The sequence below is a fragment of the Zootermopsis nevadensis genome, unplaced genomic scaffold (assembly GCF_977971745.1).
Source record: "Zootermopsis nevadensis isolate Lab colony 2312 unplaced genomic scaffold, Znev_1.0 Znev_ptg000012l, whole genome shotgun sequence".
Taxonomy (NCBI): domain Eukaryota; kingdom Metazoa; phylum Arthropoda; class Insecta; order Blattodea; family Termopsidae; genus Zootermopsis; species Zootermopsis nevadensis.
The window spans coordinates 15,308,733-15,330,844 of NW_028259144.1; the positions used below are offsets into that span (position 1 = coordinate 15,308,733).

A 22,112-nucleotide genomic window follows, 5' to 3' on the forward strand; every position below is an offset into this window, starting at 1 on the left:
GACACAGCACGTCGTTGCAGCTGGCTCGCCTCGTCGAAAGGGTCAACAGAAACCTTGATGAGAAGCGGCTAACCGGCGCGGTTTTCCTGGACGTGGCCAAAGCCTTCGACACAGTCTGGGTCCAAGGCCTCCTATACAAACTGACCGTCCTCAACTTCCCGTCGTACTTGGTGAAAACCATCTCTTCCTACCTCGCTGACCGGACATTCCAGACGTCCTTCCAGTCGGCCACGTCGAGCCATGCGGGCTGGAGTTGTGCAGGGCGGACTTCTCTCCCCTGTGCTCTTCAGTCTGTATGTCAACGACATACCCACTCCGTCCCGCCACGTCGAGTTAGCACAGTACGCGGACGACACGGCTCTAGTAGCCACGTCCCGTAGCCCAACGCTTCTCGTCAGGTATCTGGAGACCTACCTCAGTAGACTTGAGCTCTGGCTCAGGGCTTGGAGGATTGCTATCAACGTCTCGAAGAGCACCGCGGTTCTCTTCGTTTCGGCGAGAACACGCATCCAACAGCCCAGAGCGGTGCAGTTTCTCGGACAGCCGATCGAATGGGTCAAAACAGCTCGGTATCTGGGGGTCACCCTTGACGCCGGGCTTACCTGGTCGGCGCACGTCAACCAGGTGGGAAAGAAGGCGGCGCAACGATTAGGTGTGCTAGGCCCGCTCATCAATAGGAGAAGTGGCCTGTCCATCAGGAACGGTGTGCTGCTCTATAAGCAGCTCATCCGTCCCATGATAGATTACGCATGCCCGATCTGGAGGTCAGCTGCCCGCAGCCACGTCCGGAAGCTGCAAGTTCTGCAATCCAAGTGTCTTCGCATTGTTACTAACGCGCCCTGGTACGTTAGTAACAGGCAAATACATGAGGATCTGGGGGTCCCTTTCTTTGCCGACCACATCAGAGCAATGACTGAGAGATTTGACTCGAGGTTAGCTGGTGTGGGGAACCCCTTAGTCCGGCAACTCGGGAGGCACTCGTGCCGAACGAGGGCTGCCAGAGGTCGCCCAAGGGCAACCGAGGGCGACCGATGTTCAGCAGGCCAGCCGAGGCCGTCCCCAAAAGACGGCCAAGTCGGCACAACGAGTGGTTAGACTACTCGGCTACCCTGACTGAGGTTTTCCGTGCTTTTCCTCAGTTGTAAGGCGAATGCCAGGGCATAACTTAATAGGGGCACGGCCCGCCACCCTCCCCCCCGATCATGGAGGCCATCAGCTGAAGTGATCTTCCCCCCATGCCGCAGAGGCCTTCAGCCGAAACGGCCCCTCCCTCTCTGGGTTCAAACCCCAGAGATCCAACCAACCAAATTCTTTTGGACAACTTGCCTGACGGGATAACCTCCCATCAGCAGCAACAGATCCCAGTTTGAATGGTCGAGGCTCCAGCCACGGCGTAACCCTGTTAGCGTCAGCAAAATTTCCGTTTTTTTATATTAAGACCGTTTACCATTTCCAGCAATGTGCCTTGAGCGCAGGAATGGTGTCACCTAGGTAGGGACGATGCTTGCGCTTGCGCAGGCCTCCGCCCTCAGTTAGCTTTTTGGTTGGTTGGTTGGCCTATTGGCATATTCATCGCCCTGATAACGGAGGCAGTATGACCTCTGAAACGTTGGTTAACATCGACCAGACTACACAGAGCAATAACCCTGAAGACGGATATCTTCATACTCACCGCTGTGAGAACCTCAAGTCTTACAATACAGAGTTCGTGGACGTTATTGTGACCAAATATTTCTGCTACCTTTACAATGTGGCGCTATCTGGTGAACATTCTAGACAATTTGTTTGCAACATTTCTCTCTCCTGCCATCTAGTGATGAATCTCATAAATACTAGGTGCCTTCCCTTCTCCTAAATGTGTCATAAAAATGGTGAACTATTGATTATTTCTGTATCGAAAATTAGGCATAGTAGTGTCCAAAAAACTTTAAATGTCATAGCAAATAAAAAAAATCATATTGCCACATGTAACTAAATATTATTTATTGGTGAATTATAATAAAAATGATATTGAATTTCACTGGACATTGTTAATAGAGAATATTTTGGTCTTCAGTTCACCCTACACATGCAAATTAACAGCCACCAAAACTAAATACAGTGCAGGTTTAATTTTGTATTGTCAGGGGATTCTATAACTTACCATGTTCACAGTAAAAATATAATTCTGACATTGGTTGTTATGGGAGACTTGGAATACACCTCTAAACCCAAGCCATAATATTTAATTTCTTCAGCATCAGAAATGTAAAACATACATAAATGTTCCTTATAATATTCATACTTGATGCATGATAATGTGAACAGTTGTAACAGTTTAATTTAAGTAACAGTAATACTTGTCACAGTCTTTACAGAAAATAACATAAAAAACTGACTCCTTATGTTAAAATGAGTATCAATAATCTGTCATTGATGCTTGCATTTTGTCTATATATAAGCAAGTACTTGCACTCCCATCAACATAATCAGAACTACAAAACAATCAAATATAAGATAACATTCTCTCCTCAAGAATGGTATTATCACATAAACCCATAAACATTTTATATTAATTTCCACAGTGTTTATAGGGCAGAGTAAATAATACCCCTACCCTTCCTCCTGTGGTCCATGTGGTGGTTAATTTCTGTACTACCTATCCTACAAACACTGAACTGGCAGTGCAACTTATTTTACCGGTATATACACTTATTATAACTCTGTAAACACAATTCCTTACAAAAATTGAACAGGATAAAAATGAAACACTTCAGCACACAACACATATTGGTTGGAAACCAATGTGCATGGAGTGGTCAGTACCTTCATCAGCAGGAGCATTTGTCATTCCAACATGCAGCCATATCCCCTGATAATTTGAAATATAGAAAGATTTATGCCCCAAAAAAGAGTACAACTAAGCTTATGACTTGTATTGTTTGCTTTGCCTTTCAGATGCTGTGGAATCAGGTTAATACCATGGATGCCTGGTAACACACAGAATAGTGGACCAAACTTTCATCCACTCACAGTGACGCAGGTCTTGAAAACTGCAGAACAATAACAAATAATGGTGGGAAATATAAGGCAAAAGCCAAGTATTCACTACAACACAATGTTTTGTACTTCATCAAAAGATGACATCTGGAAGAACATCTGTTTTGATGCACCCTCACCTCACAAACACAAGGAAAAATGAAGAGAAAAAGAATATGTAATTCTGCGTTAGTACATGTAGAAGCAAAGAGTTGGTCAAGAAGAGGGAAAAACTGATGCCAATAACACTATTTCCAAATCTGATTATTAAAACTCAGATTTGTTGACTGCAGTGTTTGGGATTGTGACATGTTATAGTTGGCACAGTAGTTTTTGGCCAGTGGAGAAGCTACAGAAGCTCGTGGACGGGCCTACTCTGTGTACCTTAGGTGGCAAGGTCAGTGTATTTCTTTTGTTTAGGCGTTCAGTCCGATAAGCTCCTCAGCACAGTCAGCATTATACTATCGCACAAGTGACTCGCTCCTAGCCTTCCCCTTGAAAATTCCACCGTCCAAAAACTACTGCACCGACTATAGTGTCTCGTAGGTAATTAGCAAAATTTCAGAAGTATGTATCATTCCCATCTTTCTAGCAGCTGGAGACGGATGTGATACATTCCTCAGAAATATCTGTAACTACCAACAAGACTGTACTGCATCAGAATTAAGAATACCGCAATCCATATTTGCACCACTGCAAAACCTCATATCATATTTAGATTTTGTTCTTTGAGTGTGAATACCCCCTACCTATTCACTCAAATATATTTAACAAACAGAGACTTACTACAGAACAAAACAAATCAGACAAAATGCTAGAATCCTTCCAGACTCAGCAGGTAACAAACGCCACATGCAAGCACTGTCATGTTTGCTGTATAGGACCCAGACAGAAAATAGTCTGATGCTAGTCTTTGGGTACCTGGCATTGTAGACAGTCCTGCATGGTGGCAGCACAGTAGCGTTCCACCTGCACAGTTACATGGTGAATGTCAAACTTTCTTTGCAGCAAGGTAAGAGCCTGCTTCAGCACAAGGTCCGAGTCTGTTGCCTGATCTGTCAACATCAAACACATTTTAAACACTAATATTCTCGTCTGCCTATTCTTTTATGACAGATACTGTAAGCACTGTGGAATAAAATACTATCTATCCAGCCACAAGACTGTCCTGTAAGAATATATTTTTCAACATTATTTCAGCATTCACAAATTTTAAGAGAAGAAATCATTCATTTCAAAAAGTATGTCACTATAAATGTATAAAATATACATACAAATTTAATTAACATTACTGTAATATAAATGGTAACATAAAATAAACTCAGTTATTTACTGTTTGATTCCATGGGCAATTTTTACCTTTTCAGATATTTAAATGCCTATAACAAGTATACATTGTAAAGACGTTTTTTGCAAATAATGTGAACTCTTTTTTTGCTTTCTTACTTGAAATTAACATGCCATAATATTCATAAATATGTGAAAAAGAGCTTATATCAAAAGAGGGTAAAATACAGCTTGTTACAATATCCCATTTTGTATTGCATAAGATCCTGAAGAGACAAGTGATTTTTATGCACAGAATCATTTAATGTCAGGATCTGTTGGCAAACAATTGGTATCACACAATATATTTACTTTACTGTGATGACAAAAATAGTAATTTGCAAATCTAATAATATTCTGCGCACAGAGCTTCCTTGCTAACTCACCAACAGCAAGATGAACAGCTAAGGCATTCTTGTTGAGTGTGAGTGACCACACATGCAGGTTGTGCACTGCCCTAACCCCATCCAGAGCATGGAGGTTGGTGGCAATAGCTGTATAGTCAAGATGTCGTGGGAAGCCTTCCATCAGTATGTGGGTAGCATCCCTCAAAACTGGAAGTGTTGTTGTAAGAACCAATAAGGAGAACAGTAAAGTGCAGATAGGGTCCACTAACTTCACTTCTGGCTGAAAAAACATACACATACACAAACAGGTTGATCAAAGGCCATGCTCTTCTCAAACATATTTCAACATACATCAACTATGTATGATAATTCAACTTTTGTATTCTTTTGCCACTCACTTTTTACATTTTCAGCAACTATAATTAACCCTTTAAAGCCCAATGGGACCTATATGTCCCATCTGCATCAACAATCGATAACACGTAAGATTTGAGGTTTTCACAGCGGTGAGTATGAAGATTTCTGTCTTCTGGGTTGTTGCATCACCCTGATGACGGAGGCAGTATGACCTCTGAAACGTTGGTTAACATCGACCAGACTATACAGCGCAACAACCCAGAAGACAGAAATCTTCAATCAATAACGCTTCATTTTATATTTGTGGGTTCCATATGATTCTCAACTTAACAGCATTAAATATTTGATCTTTGTAAGTGTGAAGTGTTGTGTTTCCTTTGTGGTAAAGACTGAATTATTAAATATTTAAGACAAGCTTTGACTTCAAAAGGTCAATGTACTAACGTAGCACTGCAGTTACACAGTTTTTTTAATAACATTTCATGTATAACCAAGTCACTGCACACTTCATGCAAATAAGTGCAGTGCCATAATAGTGCAAGGTTGTGTAAAAAGCGATAAAAGAAAAAATACAAAAACTTATTATACAAACACAATAAGATACAGAAATATAAGAAAATAATAATTCAAGTTGGAAAGGAGAGGAGAGATAGAGATATCAGAAATATTTCAGATTGAAGGGCATGACAAAATGTTGGTAACAGAACTGCTTACTCCTATCGCTTGATGTTCCCCCTCTGTTATGTCATACTTTCTTTCATCTGCTAACAAAACTTTTCGGTCACATCGTTGTCAAAATTAATCTGACTGAACGATCTGTACCGAAAACAGTGTACTGACATGCCAAAAAGTTGTTCACGCTGGGAAGAGAAACAATACTGTGTAACAGTGAACACAATTTTTCAGTGTAACATAAAACCATCAAAAGATCCAACGTAAGGAAAATCAAGCAACTCAGTTTACCCTATGAATACTGTACAGGCACTTCTTTAGTCGGAAGGTATGAGGAATAGTGCCCAAGACGTAAAAACAAATGCAGTGTTCTGACTCAGCAATATGTACAACAACAAGCTGTGAAGTTACAGTTCCTCCTAAATACATACTGACAAGTGATCTTACATAAAATTTAATGATTAAGGCTGACACAAGAACACCAACACTCTGGATAAAATCACCCAGAACGTGGATCACTGCTGCCCGAACATTAATGTTGTGCTGTTTGTTGTGTCCATTTCTTTGTTCCAGCTGGACATGGTGACTGTGACGATGGCCATTACTACAGCTGGCTCCATGTAACACAAGGCCCATTCTACAACAAGATAAACTGTCAATAACAAACCTGGTATAACATGGTTTTCAGTTCAGAACAGGAACATGGGCACCCTGCCTATGGGTCATCTCAATCAAATGCCACTGAATCAGCAACCCTATAAATACCTATACTTCTGCCACTGTTTTTCTACTACTAACAGTCGAAAAACACCACTGAAGATGCCTGTCTTCTAGGTTTTTGCACCATGTAGTCTGGTAGAAGTTTACCAATGTTTCAGATGTGCTTGCTGCCTCCATCATCAGGGTGACAACTGCCCTGATGCCAAAGGTAGCAAACACCTTCAAAATGTCAGCAAACTTTCACCAGACCAAAACAGCACAACCCAGAAGACTATCATCTTCATACTCACTGCCTTGAGAACCTCAAATCTCACTGAATAACATTACTGTTCTCATACATCTAACAAATAGGTAATGTTTCACACAGCCTGTGATAGTAAATTCAAGGATCTAAACTTGGCACTTATTTCTCTTCCTCTTTCCAAATAAAACAATACTCACAAGTATCAGTGCATACTTTTCAATCAAAAGCAGTGATTATACATACATAAACTAAGATGATAAATGGGGTAGTATGCATTTCTTCTTCCTTCCAAATGTAGCAATGGACACAGAACACAAGTAATGAACAGGGGGGCGGGGAGAGGAGGAGACAGGTAGTAAATATAAAATGCCAAGAATTAACAATATGAACAGTTTTACATAAATCATGGACAGAGTTTTGTGGTACACATGAAAGGATCAATATTATTCTGTACAACTGCTCCTTAGCAACTGACAATTAACTGAATATTACACATCATTATGTGGCATGACGCAATGTAATCTTGTAGGAGATTATCAGTATTTCAGAGGAGCATATCCTCTCGATCTTCAGGGTTGATGATGGAGATGGTAAATTCCTCTGATTTATTGGCAATCACTTAAAATAACTCATAACCTTTCTAAAGAATTTTTATCTTTTTACAGTATAACGTATCTGCTGTACATTTCGAACATTTGTATATTTTATTTAAAACTTTCACTTAGGTGAAATCTTTATATTTTGAATTGTATTTGTCTGTATGTTTTAAAATTTTAGGACTTATTCCACATCCTGCAGTAATTCTAACTAACTTCTGGATCCATGGAATGCATATTAATATGTATATAATTATGTATAACAGATTTTATGATCTTCAATAACATTATTAAAGTGTATTAATAGCATTTCACCTCTTATTACAGCATCAGATGGCCTTAACAACTATTCTATTGCTCTCTTGAAATGTAAACTATACTTACATAATGTTGACAACAACTCCTATAGCAGCTACAATCATCATGGTGTCAGCCTGTATGTCAAAATCCTGGTGAATGATTCGCAGCATTGCGAGATATATAAATGCCACAGTCATGACCCAAATGATGGCAATACTTAGCAATGCCCCCAGGATCTCTGCAGTAGGACAAATCATCGAAACTTTAATTTACCATATATTATTCATTAAACATCCTACCAAGTTAAACAAACCTGTACACAGCTGAATCACTATAGTTGTAACAACTCTCACTTTCACAAAGATTGTAAAAATTATTAAAGATATCGCCTTATAAATTTGAGTGAAATCTACATTTAACATTTTCTCTAATACATGGTTGAATTTCTATGGTCTGAGCATAACTTTCAGCATATTTCATCAATTCAGACTAACTCTTTGAAACCAAAGTTAATCTAAATTAAACTTGAAAATTCAGTTCCTACCTCAAATGAACACAACACCTCACAATTAAAAGGTCAACTGGTTAATGCTGCTCAATATAACAATCTGTTTATTCTGAGAATCATATGAAACCCATAAGTACACTCTGCAGACAATATGCAGTGTCACAATGTTACAGCAGGTAATAGTTAACACCAAGTTCTGAAAGGCTAATCTAGTAAGGATTTCATTATTATATCACATGGAAGTAATAGTCTGTATAAACAGTCTGTCTTCTGTGGTTTCTTTGTGATACAGATGTATCTGTTACACAGAGATCACTCTTGCAAAATTTCCTGAAATAATGTTTTGTAATTGTTTAGTTACATCTTTTAGAGTATGTAAATTTGTATCCATATGATTGGGCAGAAGACAAAAATTTCTGCATAGTAAATCTTCCATCTTTCATTATCAAACTTCTTATATACATAAAAACTCTGATAAGATGTTTCAACTTTCTGAGTACACGTTCTGGACTCATATCTCAGTCAGCAATACACCAACTAGACATTCTTCACTGGCAAATTACACAACCACAATGGCACCAAGAAGCAGCCAGTCTTCTACCCAGCAGATAAGGAGGATGTTTCTTCAGTGGGTAATGACATCTGTAGCACAAAGCTAATTATTCACACATATCCTGTGCTAATGTGAAGAACTTATAAGGCTTTGCTTTAGTGTTTTGTATATGCCTTAATGGTGTTTTGCTTATATCTACAGGCTGCCCCAAAAACATATATACACACCGAATGAATAAACTAAACCATTACACATGTCAGCACTGGCACCAAGTAAATCGGTGGACCTAGCATAGGTGTTCAAAATGACCACTGTCCATGTCTTCCATATACACAACACACAAAAATCGAGAACAAGGTTAATATTCCTTATTATAACGTGCATACAACTTACACAAAATGTTTATTCTAAACATATGTCATTCTAATATAAAACACTGTTATAAATGACACATACCAGCTCTAAAGTAGCCGAATGAGAATCTTCTTGTTGGGGCTTGTCTACCAATCCAGATGGCAAACAAACTGACCAGAAAGCCCACAAAATCGGAAAGCAGATGAGCTGCATCTGTCATGACAGCCAAGCTTCCTGCCAAATAGCCACCAACCACTTCTACAATCTACAGTGTTAAACAAAAAACAGCTGTCAGAGCACTTGACTTGTATTTGGCAGTTATGTGGTTTGCAGTTTCTCTTGTCTCTGCAGTAAATTTGAAGGCAGTATTTTTCACCAAAGCACTAAAGAACCAGGATTCAACAATTACAAATTTCTTTCCTGTTCATAACTGAATCATTGCATCAGTTCATCTCTTCACTTTAGGTTATTTAGGGATGGTCTTTCAACTGAAAGGGTTATAAAACATCAAATAAATTGGAAAGGTAATCAGAATTACAGCAAGAAACAGGAAGCAAACGGACATGGCTACTACAAAATATTAACCCAGCATTCACCTGTAGACTTGAGAAGCAATAACCTGTAAATTCAAAGCACACCAAGTGCTCAGCAAAACAAAGTTACAATGACTGTTTTCTTAGGTTACAGGGTACTGTGCATCATAAGTAGGTTCAACAGGCCAGCCCATGAAATACATTTCTATTTAAAAGTGCTGAGATACCCCCATGATGTAGTGATATGATCACAAAACTTGTGATTTGGCAGTGGTAAAACGGTCAAGGCAATGTACCTACCAACTCAGCTTAGCTTGTATGGAAATTTTTAGTAAAATACAGTACTCAAAAAATGAGACCCCCCACCCCAATTTATCAGACATTTTTCTTCTGTAACTTAAAACAACATGTTCTTTATGATATGAAAATAACTACCCATAATACAAAGAAACAGTCATTGCTGATTTCAAAAAACTTATGGAAAAATATCTCTTATTTCATTGTTTATCAGTAAGACAGCATAAAAACGATTCTACTGTGAACTGATGTCCCCTTGATAGTGCTCCACCTGTACAAATCATAAATAAAAACAAATGCATTTCCAATATATAGTATTCTGGGATGCTGGGACTTGTAATATTTTGGCTGTATGCCCATGTTTTGAATATTGTGTCCAAAACACTGACATAAAGCCAAAATACTATAAGGTGTAACAACCCAGAAGAACATCATATGTACTCATATCACCATGAAAACCTCAAATCCTACAAATGCATTTCTTATATAGTAACATCAGTAAAAGGACTGGGAAGGAAGCAGCTGTTTCAGAGTACTATTCCAGTATCTACCTGGTATGTGCAAAGAAAACCAATAAAAACCTCAGTACAGCCTGTGTGTCAGCTGAGATTCAAACTGGTACTCCTCAAATACAAGTCAGAAGTGTCACCACTTGAGCAAACTTGCTTGGTTTAATATTAGATGCTTAATTTTTTGTATGTGTTTGTTCTATCAACAGCTGCTTTGATTTCTGGAAGATTAGTGGAACTGGATTTGTCTTCATATTAGCTGCTATTACAGCGTATGGGGGAGCTGTACAGAAGGTGACAGTTCAAAGTGTCTAGACTGGCTTTCATGTGATGCAATTCTGTTTTGGCTGTAAATGAGATTCTTAGCACCACTGAAGCGGAGCAAACTCATCTATAAGTCTGTATGAGTTAGGATACTTTTCCTTTTAAAAGTTGCAGACATTCATAAAACAATTTGAATAATATGAGCAACAGCAAACTGCATTAAAATGAGAGCTAGCAGTCAGACCTGTCACAAACACCAATGGTTAAGTTTCAAAACTGCAAACAAATTATTAACTGCATAATTATGTATGTGTTTAGGTCTACTGTAATGTTTGTTCTTGGGATGTCTTTCTGTAACTATATTGTATTTCTGGATACTTTCTCAATGTGATGTGCTGTAGGATTTCAGGTTCTCACAGTGGCAAGTACGTAGATGACTTATCTTCCGGTTTGTAGCATCACGTGGTCTGGTAGAAGACATTTACCGATGTTTCAGAGGTCCTTTCTCCCTCCATCATCACAGAAAGATGGAGGTAGTAAGCACCTTTGAAACATCAGTAAATTTTTACCAGACTACATAAGTGCTAAAACCCAAGACAGATATTTTGATGTGTTGTACTTTCACTTGTTCCTCACCCTGCTTACTTGGATCTATGGAATGCATCTACCACTCACCATGAAGAGAAGGCACATGAATGTGGCTGCAAGAAGCTGTTGCCATGCTTTAGAGTTGCCTTGCAATGGTGCTGCTGCCACATGGCAGTGGTCTAGTTCATCACCATTGATGCTGGAGGGATTCACTGTTACATTACAAAATCCCTCCTGCAACTGAGGACAGAACAGAAGGCATGAAACACCACAGTGTTACTATATATGCATGCATACTGATTCCATCTCACACCCTTTTTATAAAAAATTGTGTAATTTAAAAAAAGATGTGCACTTATCACCAGAAAATAAGCCTCAAATGCACAATATCTGAAGACAAAACAAGCGGTCTTTATGTATTTTTAAAGTATTTTAAATCACCACTGATATGCCATAAGGCAATTTAGCTCTGTGGTAGCATACTGGAATCTTACACGTGAGGACATGGAATCAACTCTTGGTCAAGTCAAGATGCCACGTAACTGCCATGTTTTTATTTTTCATTATACAAAGAATACTATATCAACACATTATTTTTTCTGAAAATCATACACCATTGTATAACACTACTGCAAGTGGCACTAATATCAATCCCACCTCACAAGTTAGTCTGTCCACCATGTTGGAATCAGTGATTGCAGGAAATCAAAAAGTATGATTTTAGGGCAGTCCCAATGGCATATGTCCATATGAAATTTCATCCAAATCTGTCCATACAGACAGAAATGACCAGCCCTATATTGATATTGTGCAAAGAATGCATTATAATGTAAATTATGACAGCTTGTATGCCAACAGTAACTTCAGAGAATGACATTTCATGACATTTTATATCAAAAACTCTTCTTAAAACAGCCATAAAATGATAATTCTAAAGCAACCTGAACAAACAAAGGTGTAAATGAACTTAGCATAATATCTCTTTATCGCATAGACATAAAAACAAGAAATGTTTCAGACAAAAGCAAGACATTTTCATGAGATGAATATTAAATGTTATGTACATTTACTTTAATACAAAGACTGGGGGGATAGGTATTGCCCTGAAGTGCTCTTGAGATATTGATAAACAACTATCTCCTGACAGGCTCTTGTAAACACATGAATAGATAAGATTTGTCTTTTCAAGTACAAACTCATGAAACATTTCACAATTACAAAACTTATTTAAATATTTTATGTACATTCAAGGGTATAATGAAATGTTTTGTGAGGAGAGTGATGGATTGACTAACTGCCTAATTAATTAACTAACCAACTGTAACCAGCAGCTACCTGCCATTATTTGAGTGTGCTCTATCACATGTATGTTCCTCAGGGCCACCCCTACTTGCTTCTATCTCAGCCAGTACCTATGGTTGACTCAAGTTACTGCCATTTTTACTGAGAAACATCTCTTAAATTCTGTTTGGCATGTGGTAGTCTGAAATAAGTTTCAGACTTGAATGTTATCTTTACAAATGGTGACTGACTGAGGTGGGGTCCACCACAGGTAAGTCTGTTTGGCATTGCCAATGTGAGCCCTGGGGGTTTAGTCCCATAATTATGGACAGTAGATCAGTTTTGTGTATTTTTAAACTTAGTCAGTTTAAACTCCTTTTCTCATGGAAATGAAATTAGTTTGTGCTGCTGCTTGGCCAGTACCAAGGATCTGGATTGAATGGGGTAGAACAGTAACAGGATGCAGCACAAAATAAATGATGTGGAAGCTGGTTGAATGATAACAGATTTGTTCTGAAAACTAGAAAGAGAACAAAATACTAGTATACATTTACTTCCAGACTAACCTCCCCATTAGCATTTTTATTTATGATATTTTTGTCACCCCCAATGACTTAACATAATCAGTATAAGCCAGAAGCTGATGTGTCCCATTCAATTGCATTCCCTATGTTTTCTTAGGGTGGCCACACACACTACAGCTTACCAGAAGGCCTGCCTTCCAAGTTAAAGTCGGAAGGTAAGCCTCAAACCTCTGAGAGTCCACACACGTACAGACTTTGTGGCAGATTGTGCTCAGTCTTTTTATTCTTCAGTCGATGCTACAACATGTTCAATGAAGACGATGCAATTTTAATCGGTCTTGCTGTTACTTTAATGTTGAAAAATAAAAGAAAGCTGAAACATTCTAAGTGAGTCAGAAGTTGGTTAGATGGATCAAAACATTCTCACATAAATTTGTTGAATGAAATTCGATTAGAGCTGACGGACTGGCATAACTACCTGCGAATGGATAAGGACACATATTTGGAACCGTTAAACTTAGTTTCGCCAGTTATTGGGAAGGAAGATACCGTAATGAGAACAGCAATTTCTCTGCATTAACAGTTGTGCGCTACCCTAACGTTTCTGGCCACCGGAAGAAACTATGAAGATTTGAAGTTCTCAGTGGCTGGTTGAGATGACTAAATGATACAAACCTTGCCTTTACCCTCATCTCTGCCCACACCCGTTACAAGTTGTAAACATCCGGTAAACCTCAAGGCAAAAAATCAAGCAACTGCAGATTTATCGGAGGCTCAGTTTCCGGCCAAATTCAACACACACGCTCCGGTTTGCCTTCAGAGACATAAGCCTTCTGGTAAGCCATAGCGTGTGGCCACCCTTAGATGTTCAAATCAGCATAATCTAAAGCAACGTTAGAACACTGAAGCTGAAAGAAAGCAACAAAAAAACAGCAAGTACAGAATTTTTAACAAGATATGGAAAGTGCAGCATATTTTACAGATGTAGGATCTATGGCTGTGCGCATAATTTCCAGTGACACAATTTCTGTATTCATGGTCCTTAATATGAAATGACACTTTACTTTGTAAACCACTTAAGATATTTAGCCAGTTTATCTTTGGATGCAGAGCAACAAAGGCCAAAGAGTTAGTGCTGAACTTAGACTTGTTACATCCCAAAACAAGGTGCAGGAATCAGTGACACAAGAGAATGTTTTGGTGACATGAAACACTGCTAAGCACAATTAACCATTTTTGAATGGTGAATTTGTGAAATGGTGTATAGTGGATGTAGCTGTAGCAGTTTGCTTTTAAAAAAAGTTTCAAAACATTATATATATAGTTTATAAAAACAGGTACAATGTGGATGACATTAAGCACAGTAGAGTCCCACTTATCCAACCTTCGGTTACCAGACATTCCGCTTTATCTGAAATGTCATGTTGGAAAGCTCCATTCTAACAACAGTCAACTCATCATGCAGCACATTTCCCCACCATGCACCTACATTTTATGTTGCTACAAACATACTAATGTTCAGGCACTAATGTAACCTTGCCACAAAGAAAAAGGAGGTGGTTCCAAAACAAGCATCCATTATCAAATTCTCAAAAAAAAACACACACACACACACACACACACACACACACACACACACACACACACACACACACACACACACACACACACACACACACACACACACACACACACACACACACACACACACACACACACACACACACACACACACACACACACACACACACACACACACACACACACACACACACACACACACACACACACACACACACACACACACACACACACACACACACACACACACACACACACACACACACACACACACACACACACACACACACACACACACACACACACACACACACACACACACACACACACACACACACACACACACACACACACACACACACACACACACACACACACACACACACACACACACACACACACACACACACACACACACACACACACACACACACACACACACACACACACACACACACACACACACACACACACACACACACACACACACACACACACACACACACACACACACACACACACACACACACACACACACACACACACACACACACACACACACACACACACACACACACACACACACACACACACACACACACACACACACACACACACACACACACACACACACACACACACACACACACACACACACACACACACACACACACACACACACACACACACACACACACACACACACACACACACACACACACACACACACACACACACACACACACACACACACACACACACACACACACACACACACACACACACACACACACACACACACACACACACACACACACACACACACACACACACACACACACACACACACACACACACACACACACACACACACACACACACACACACACACACACACACACACACACACACACACACACACACACACACACACACACACACACACACACACACACACACACACACACTCTCTCTCTCTCTCTCTCTCTCTCTCTCTCTCTCTCTCTCTCTCTCTCTTATTTGATTTACATTATGTTAAATAATATTTTTGTTCATGAAAATTTGTCATTTGATGCTGGATGGTATTTTCTTCATAATTTAATAACACTATAAATTGAGTTATAAACTGAGCTGAAATTTACCCTCATATTTTAAATTAGTCTTCTGTATTATCCAACATTTTTGATTATCAGACTGTCCTTCAGTCCAATTTATGTTGGGTAAACAGGACTCTGCTGTAAATACACTTCCAAACTCACAACAGCAACAGGCTTCAAAAATAAAGAAAGATGTATGTATATCTTTAAATAAATGTTACGCAAAGTCCCAGCTTTCTGAGACAATTCTAACCCACAAAGCATTCTGATGAAAGTTTTCTGGATTGTAATGCCAAGTGTTGTAGGTAGGTAACAATGTTTCAGAGGAACATACTGCCTCTATCTTCAGGATTGAATGTTCTTCCAAAACAGTGATATCTACCACCATATCCAGACAGTATTACAACACAGAAGACCAATATCAACATTTTCACCACAACAATCTCAGCCTCTGGAATCAAACCTGCGGCAATTTGATAGATGAAATATGATATAATTATGTAGCTAGAAGGCAGCTACATGGTGGTATAAAGTTTAGTGCATTTGGTTAGAAATTTCCAATGTTCATAAAGAGTTTGTTTTAACTATTTCATGTGAAATTCAACATTACTCCTACACCACCAACTACAAGAAGTGATATTTACTACAAAGAAGTTTTGAACCTATTGCTACATTCCACCAGCTGGACATTTTGCATTGCATTTATGGCATGAAAATAAAAGAAGGCTGAAAATGACACTGGACGGTGTCTTGTTTAAATTGCATTAACATAATCTGGAAGCATTTGTACTTGAACTCTAGTAACTTGGAAAACAACTTATCACATCTTCATTATCTCCATGTATTCAGGAATGTAATGTCACTTAAGTCATCTTTTTAAGCCAGTTAGATTGTTAAATATGAGAAGACAATGAAAGACAATGACCTGTTGCCCATCACAGCCTTTTACATAGGAGGGCCATTCAATAAGAAACTTCCAAAAGTGTTACACTTAGTAGAATTTGAGGTTTTCACGGCGGTGAGTGCAAAGATGGCTGTCTTCTGGGTTGTAGTGCTTGCATTCTGGTAGAAGTTTACCAACGTTTCAGAAGTCCTTGCTGCTTCTATCATCAGAGCAATGAGTCATCACCTTGATGATAGAAGTGCAACAACCCAGAAGACAGCTATTGTATGTTACACTTGCTTTATTACTTCAAGATTGATGTAAAAAAAAGAACTAATCTCTCATATCTTAGCGTAATCATCAGAGTGAATGACCCATTTAATTGCAACTAGGAAGAAACCATATATCACTGTTGGCACCCATAAATGCATCTTGGCTTTCGCCTTATCATCTCTTCAGAAAGAATTTATTTTGAAGTGCTTTGTCAGTGGTTTAATGAAGTGTAACTTACCACATGCCAGGTCTGGGCTGTATAGCAGATAGTCAAGACAATATCAAGGATTTCTGTTGTGATACCAGCTGTATTGGGGTGGGCACTGTCACAGAGAAAGATCAACTTCTCTGTAATTGATCAAGAAAGGGCAGATGCTCTGGATGGCTTCTTTCAAGAGTTGCAATGATGTGCAGCAGAGGTCTGCATTCATATTAGCCTGTTATCCAGGAGCTCAAAGGAGAAAATGCCCTGTATATCCCATAATGTCATTGACAGCATCTTCCCACAGACTGAAAATTTTTTAACTTCTTTTTCTTGTGGCACATAGTGTGTTTCCACTCCAGCGATTCTGCATCAATGCCAATGTGATGTAACACATGAACATTTCATTGCAGGTGATGATGTGACTAAGGAATGTGTTTTGTTGGCATGCACAAGGCATTTTCCTCCTTGAGTTCAATCACAGGGCAGCAGTGAATGCAGATGACTAGTGCAAAACACTGTAACACTTGAAAGAATCAAACCAGATAAAATACCATGGCTTGCTGAAAGAGAATGTGATCCTACTCCAGTGTTGTAACACTAACCCAAACAGCTAGCAACACAACACATATCCTGGAGAAGCTTCAATGGGAATGTCCTGCTGATCCATAACAATCCCTACACCATGTCCCTAGTAACTTCCATCTCAACCAGACCATTAAAGAAGCACTTTGAAGGAAAACACTTCTGACATGATGCGATGAAGGCCAAGGAGTGCCAGTGAGTGCAAACATTAAACCTTTATTTCTTCACAGTGGGAACTAAACAGGCAGATTCTATAGAATTTAATATAGCATTCCTGTATTGTATTCAAGAGACCTGCTAGCCTGAACAGGTTTTTTTTTGTGGTTTTCACCAGTCATTAAAGGAAAATGTTGGGATAGTTTACTATAAAAATTCGTGATTCCCGTTGTCATCAAAAAATGACGTCATCAAACAATGTTACGTTATATTTGTTTACTCAGCATTGTTGTACCAACACAACAATGCCGAGTAAACAAATGACTTGAGTAAGACACTAAACTAACCCCCCCGAAGGGGGTTAGTCAAGTGTTTTAACCCCCTATTCGGGGGGTTGGTTTAGTTTCTTACTCAAGATTTTAAAACGCAACCAACCCCCCGAGGAGCTCCGAAAGGAGCGCTCTGCTCTAGTACCTTAAATTAGGCCACAGCCTAATTTAAGGTACTACCTTTCAATTCACTGTTCATTAATAATCCTATCATTTGACAGTACACAATCAAGGCTACTGTCAGTATTATTAAACACACCACAATATAGCCTGTACTTGTTAATGATTTTAATTTTGGCTGAATCGCATTGCTAATGTCACAGATATTCTGGTGATTACATGGATAAACAAAGGGTTTTTACATTATTCTTGTTCTTTTGGATGCCTATATAGAGATAATAAACAGAAATGTAACACACCCTTTGAAGCTACTAAATAAACACCCCTACATAACAGTAATGGTGTGACAAATAAAGGCTTTACATTTATAATTTCATTACCCCAAATCAATTCTCCATCATTAAAAATAATTAAGTAGGATTGAGGTTCTCATAGCGGTAAGTAAAGCTGTCTTCAGGGTTATAGTGTTTCAGAGGTCCTTGCTGCCTCCATCATCAGGTCATCACCCTGATGACATGACACTACAGCCCAGAAAACAGACATCAATTAAGTCCATGAAATAACAGCAAGTTACAATTGTATTTACTACTTCTGGACAGATGTCCAAAAGAACAAGGAATAATGGGCAAATCCTTTACTTCTTCATGTAATTACCAGAGTGATCAAGAGAATTATCCCTGTGATACTCTATCAGATTGTAGCAACATTGCTTGTTATTACTTTTAAATAATCTCATTATAATCTCACATTGAATTTATGCATTTTTTGAACTGCAATTACTTCTTCACAATATTCTTCCTTTTGTACACTGTCTTTTTACTATTATGAATATTCTGCTTTCTAAAAATTCACTTATCACCAATATACTAGGGTCTCAGTGTCATTTGATGTGCAAAATTTCAACAGACTATAGCCACAACAAACCAAGTTCGTCAGACCAAAAAAAATTGGACAACTGTGCTTCTGAAGATGATAGTCTTCTCTGGCTGTAATAGTGAAAATTTTGTAAAGACAACAAGTCAGTTTTGAATGCTGATGTGCAATTTCCATTTGACTTCATCTTCCCAAAACAACTATGTTCACTGACACTAAACATATACGATGAGACTAGAGGTTCTCACAGATATAATAATCTTGACTGTGGTCTTCTAGATTGTGATGCCCTGTAGTTTTGTGGGTAGTTACCAGTGTTTCAGAGGATGGTATGTTTACCTTTCAGGTAGAAGTGGGATTATTCTGTTATATATTTAAATAAATACACACAATTAAACTGGATTATCTTTTACACAATACCCAGTAGTATAACAATGCTCAACTGATATCAGTGCAATTACCACAGAGAAAAGTTAGTTATCTGACAAACCCAAAATACTTAATGTTCCAAGTTGCCATATTTTTTATTTCAGAATATGGAACACACTACTTTCTAGTGGCAAGGGCTGGAAACTGTCACAGTGGTAACAGAACCACCACCATTGCTAATATCAAAGACTGTTAATGAACACCATCCTTACCTGCTAAAAACCCTTTCACATGCCCACAAACTTCCAAAAATCCAGTTAAATGTTATCTGACACCTTCCTTCTGTCCCAACAGGTTTTGCAATAAAAATGTTGTACATATTCTTTTTCTCTCTCCATCAGTTGCAAATGTTTAGCCCATTTTAACCTCCTTGAGAATATATGATCTTTCCAGATTTTGGTTTTCTGGGTTGTGACCTGCAGTCCTGAAGGTGGCTATTGATGTTTCACACGAACACACAGCCTCCATCTTCACAGTACCCTACCTGCTGTAAAGATGGAGGCAGCATATTCTTCTGAAATTGCAGATGACTGAAATGTCAGTAGCCACCAGTGTTACAATTCTCACTGCCATAAAAACCACAAACATCATAGATTACCTGTTCCAATAAAAACAGCATACAAAATAATACAGAATTAGCATGATTACTAAAACAAACTGATAAACACACATGTACCTTACATATGAGAAAGAATATATCATGAATTTTAGTAACAAGGTCATCAGACTGGGTTGGGGATTTCAACAAAACAAGGGCCAATGGCAAGAACATGAAAAATAAAGGAAAACCTGTCTTGCCCCTTTGTCCAATGGGGCTTAGTTTCTGAAATATATGCTTTAAACGTTTTCCCATTGATATAGCTACAAAAAAAGGCTTATCAGGTGGTGAGGCCTGGTAACTGAGCAGGTAAGGCTGTGGACTTGTAATATGGGGTCCTGGGTTCGAATTCACACGCTCCTCTTTTCTGTAGTAGCACACAAGTCAATATTTAAATCTATCAAAACATTTTCAATGTAAACACACAAAAACTTCTGTAACAACACTACTGACCAACTCAGAGCTGGTACTCACCCAATCAGTGCAGAATACTCACTCCATCAGTAAGCAGCGGCATATCTGCTCCATCTGCTGCAGAAGTAATCAGGTATTGTGGTGCTAGTGAGCTGTTGAACATTGTGTCAAGCCGTCCATTACATTCATGGGAAAATACGTTCTTACTGTCCCATTCTGTTAGTCCTACGGGGTTTCGTATTTCGGACTCGTAATTCATGTATCTGCAGGAGCTGGGCATGGGACTGCATTTAACACAGAAAGTAGCAGGTTCTTCGCTGTTGCCCAACAGAGGCACGGAAGATCGTGCATCCTCTTCAAACATAAGGTTATCGTCACTCAATGGGTTGATCCGACCAGTGTACTGGTGTTCACAGACGTTCATTTCATCATATGTGTTTGCCATTTCAAGATAATTATAAAAATACGTTAGGTAAAAACATTTGCAAATTAAATATTTGTCACAATATAGTATACAATTTACGGAATTACTTATCTACGTCATTATATGTGTACATATACAATACTATACATATAAGTGCTAAAATTCCCACTTATATCATACGAACACAAACCCATATTTTAATCTACTGCACCTGCGCGACGTATGACGTATAAACAGTGAGAGTACGTTGACGCATTTTATCTTCCCACTACCAAAATATAGAATTTCCCGTTTCAGTCTAATTTCTAATATATCTTAATAATTTCGAATGCACACGTTCTTGAATGAAAACAGTTGACATTTTGCTATTAGTTTCAATCAGTACTCGACAGATAAAAAGTATACGTAATTACAGTTTTAAATTCAGTTTTGTAAACTACAAAACGCATAAGACATACACAAAGAACATTCCATGGAGATATTTTAAATTATAATGGAATTTAAAAGAATTCAGAGGGCTGAATCTGGGACACATGAATAATGTATAAAATAAGGTTCTCATTTTCGACCTACTGCATTGATTGTTGAACGGCCAGATCACACGAGCCATATATGGTTCCTGTGGGAGCACTGGCGGAGGGTAAAATCATGGGTTAAACCAAATCACCCCTCCCCCCCGGAAGAATGGTACAACCCAAGAACACAGACTTAAGTAGTAGCTGTAACACAATGTAATTAAATGTCAGTAGTGACATTAAATCGAAGGACGCATGACGTATTATGTTGCATGAAGGAAATATAAAGCATTGTTTTCATTAACCCATATTAGAAAAAGGGTTAAAAAGTTATAAGTTACTTTAGCATATTTCTTTTATTGTACAATTCACTTTTCTTAACTGACATACTGAATAGTTTTTAAATAATGTTAAATGTCCACATTTAAACATTTTCTTATAATACGAAAAGTTTTAATTCACCAAGGCTGCCAACTTAATACAACTTCCTTCATACATTTATATACATACACACACACGCGCACATACACTCATGAGAACATTAATATAACATCACGAAAAATCATTTAAGTTGCATCACATAATCACAAATATGCCACCGTATAGAACATAAAATGGCCAATGTTTTATATGAATTGTAAT

At 38.5% G+C, this 22,112-nt stretch overlaps 1 protein-coding gene across 5 annotated transcripts; it reads right to left on the minus strand.

Moving 5' to 3' along the window:
• Window positions 1-2,173: 2,173 nt before the first annotated feature.
• On the minus strand, window positions 2,174-22,104 carry LOC110828346 (proton-coupled zinc antiporter SLC30A2). Of its 5 annotated transcripts, none has more exons than XM_087348115.1 (9): window positions 21,981-22,104; window positions 20,614-20,934; window positions 11,274-11,426; window positions 9,098-9,260; window positions 7,665-7,818; window positions 6,168-6,357; window positions 4,731-4,971; window positions 3,940-4,073; window positions 2,174-3,032 (listed from the first exon to the last, which is right to left on the minus strand). In XM_087348115.1, the coding sequence occupies exons 1-9, from the start codon at window positions 22,002-22,004 to the stop codon at window positions 3,009-3,011; spliced, it is 1,404 nt and encodes a 467-aa protein (XP_087204241.1). In that variant the 5' UTR covers window positions 22,005-22,104; the 3' UTR covers window positions 2,174-3,008. The 5 variants fall into 5 exon arrangements, with proteins under 5 accessions (XP_087204241.1, XP_087204242.1, XP_087204240.1 ...); XM_087348116.1 differs by having other exon boundaries at window positions 21,999-22,019; XM_087348114.1 differs by having other exon boundaries at window positions 21,967-21,993.
• Between the last annotated feature and the right edge of the window lie 8 nt (window positions 22,105-22,112).

Excerpts from the sequence above, each read along its gene's own strand:
- LOC110828346 (XM_022060976.2), bottom strand. The coding sequence starts at position 20,976 with ATGGCAAACACATATGATGAAATGAACGTCTGTGAACACCAGTACACT. Across the intron at positions 11,427-20,613 it reads TGCCGCTGCTTACTGATGGA|TTGCAGGAGGGATTTTGTAA; the intron begins GTGAGTATTCTG and ends TTCTGTCCTCAG. Across the intron at positions 9,261-11,273 it reads TCATGTGCCTTCTCTTCATG|ATTGTAGAAGTGGTTGGTGG; the intron begins GTGAGTGGTAGA and ends TTAACACTGTAG.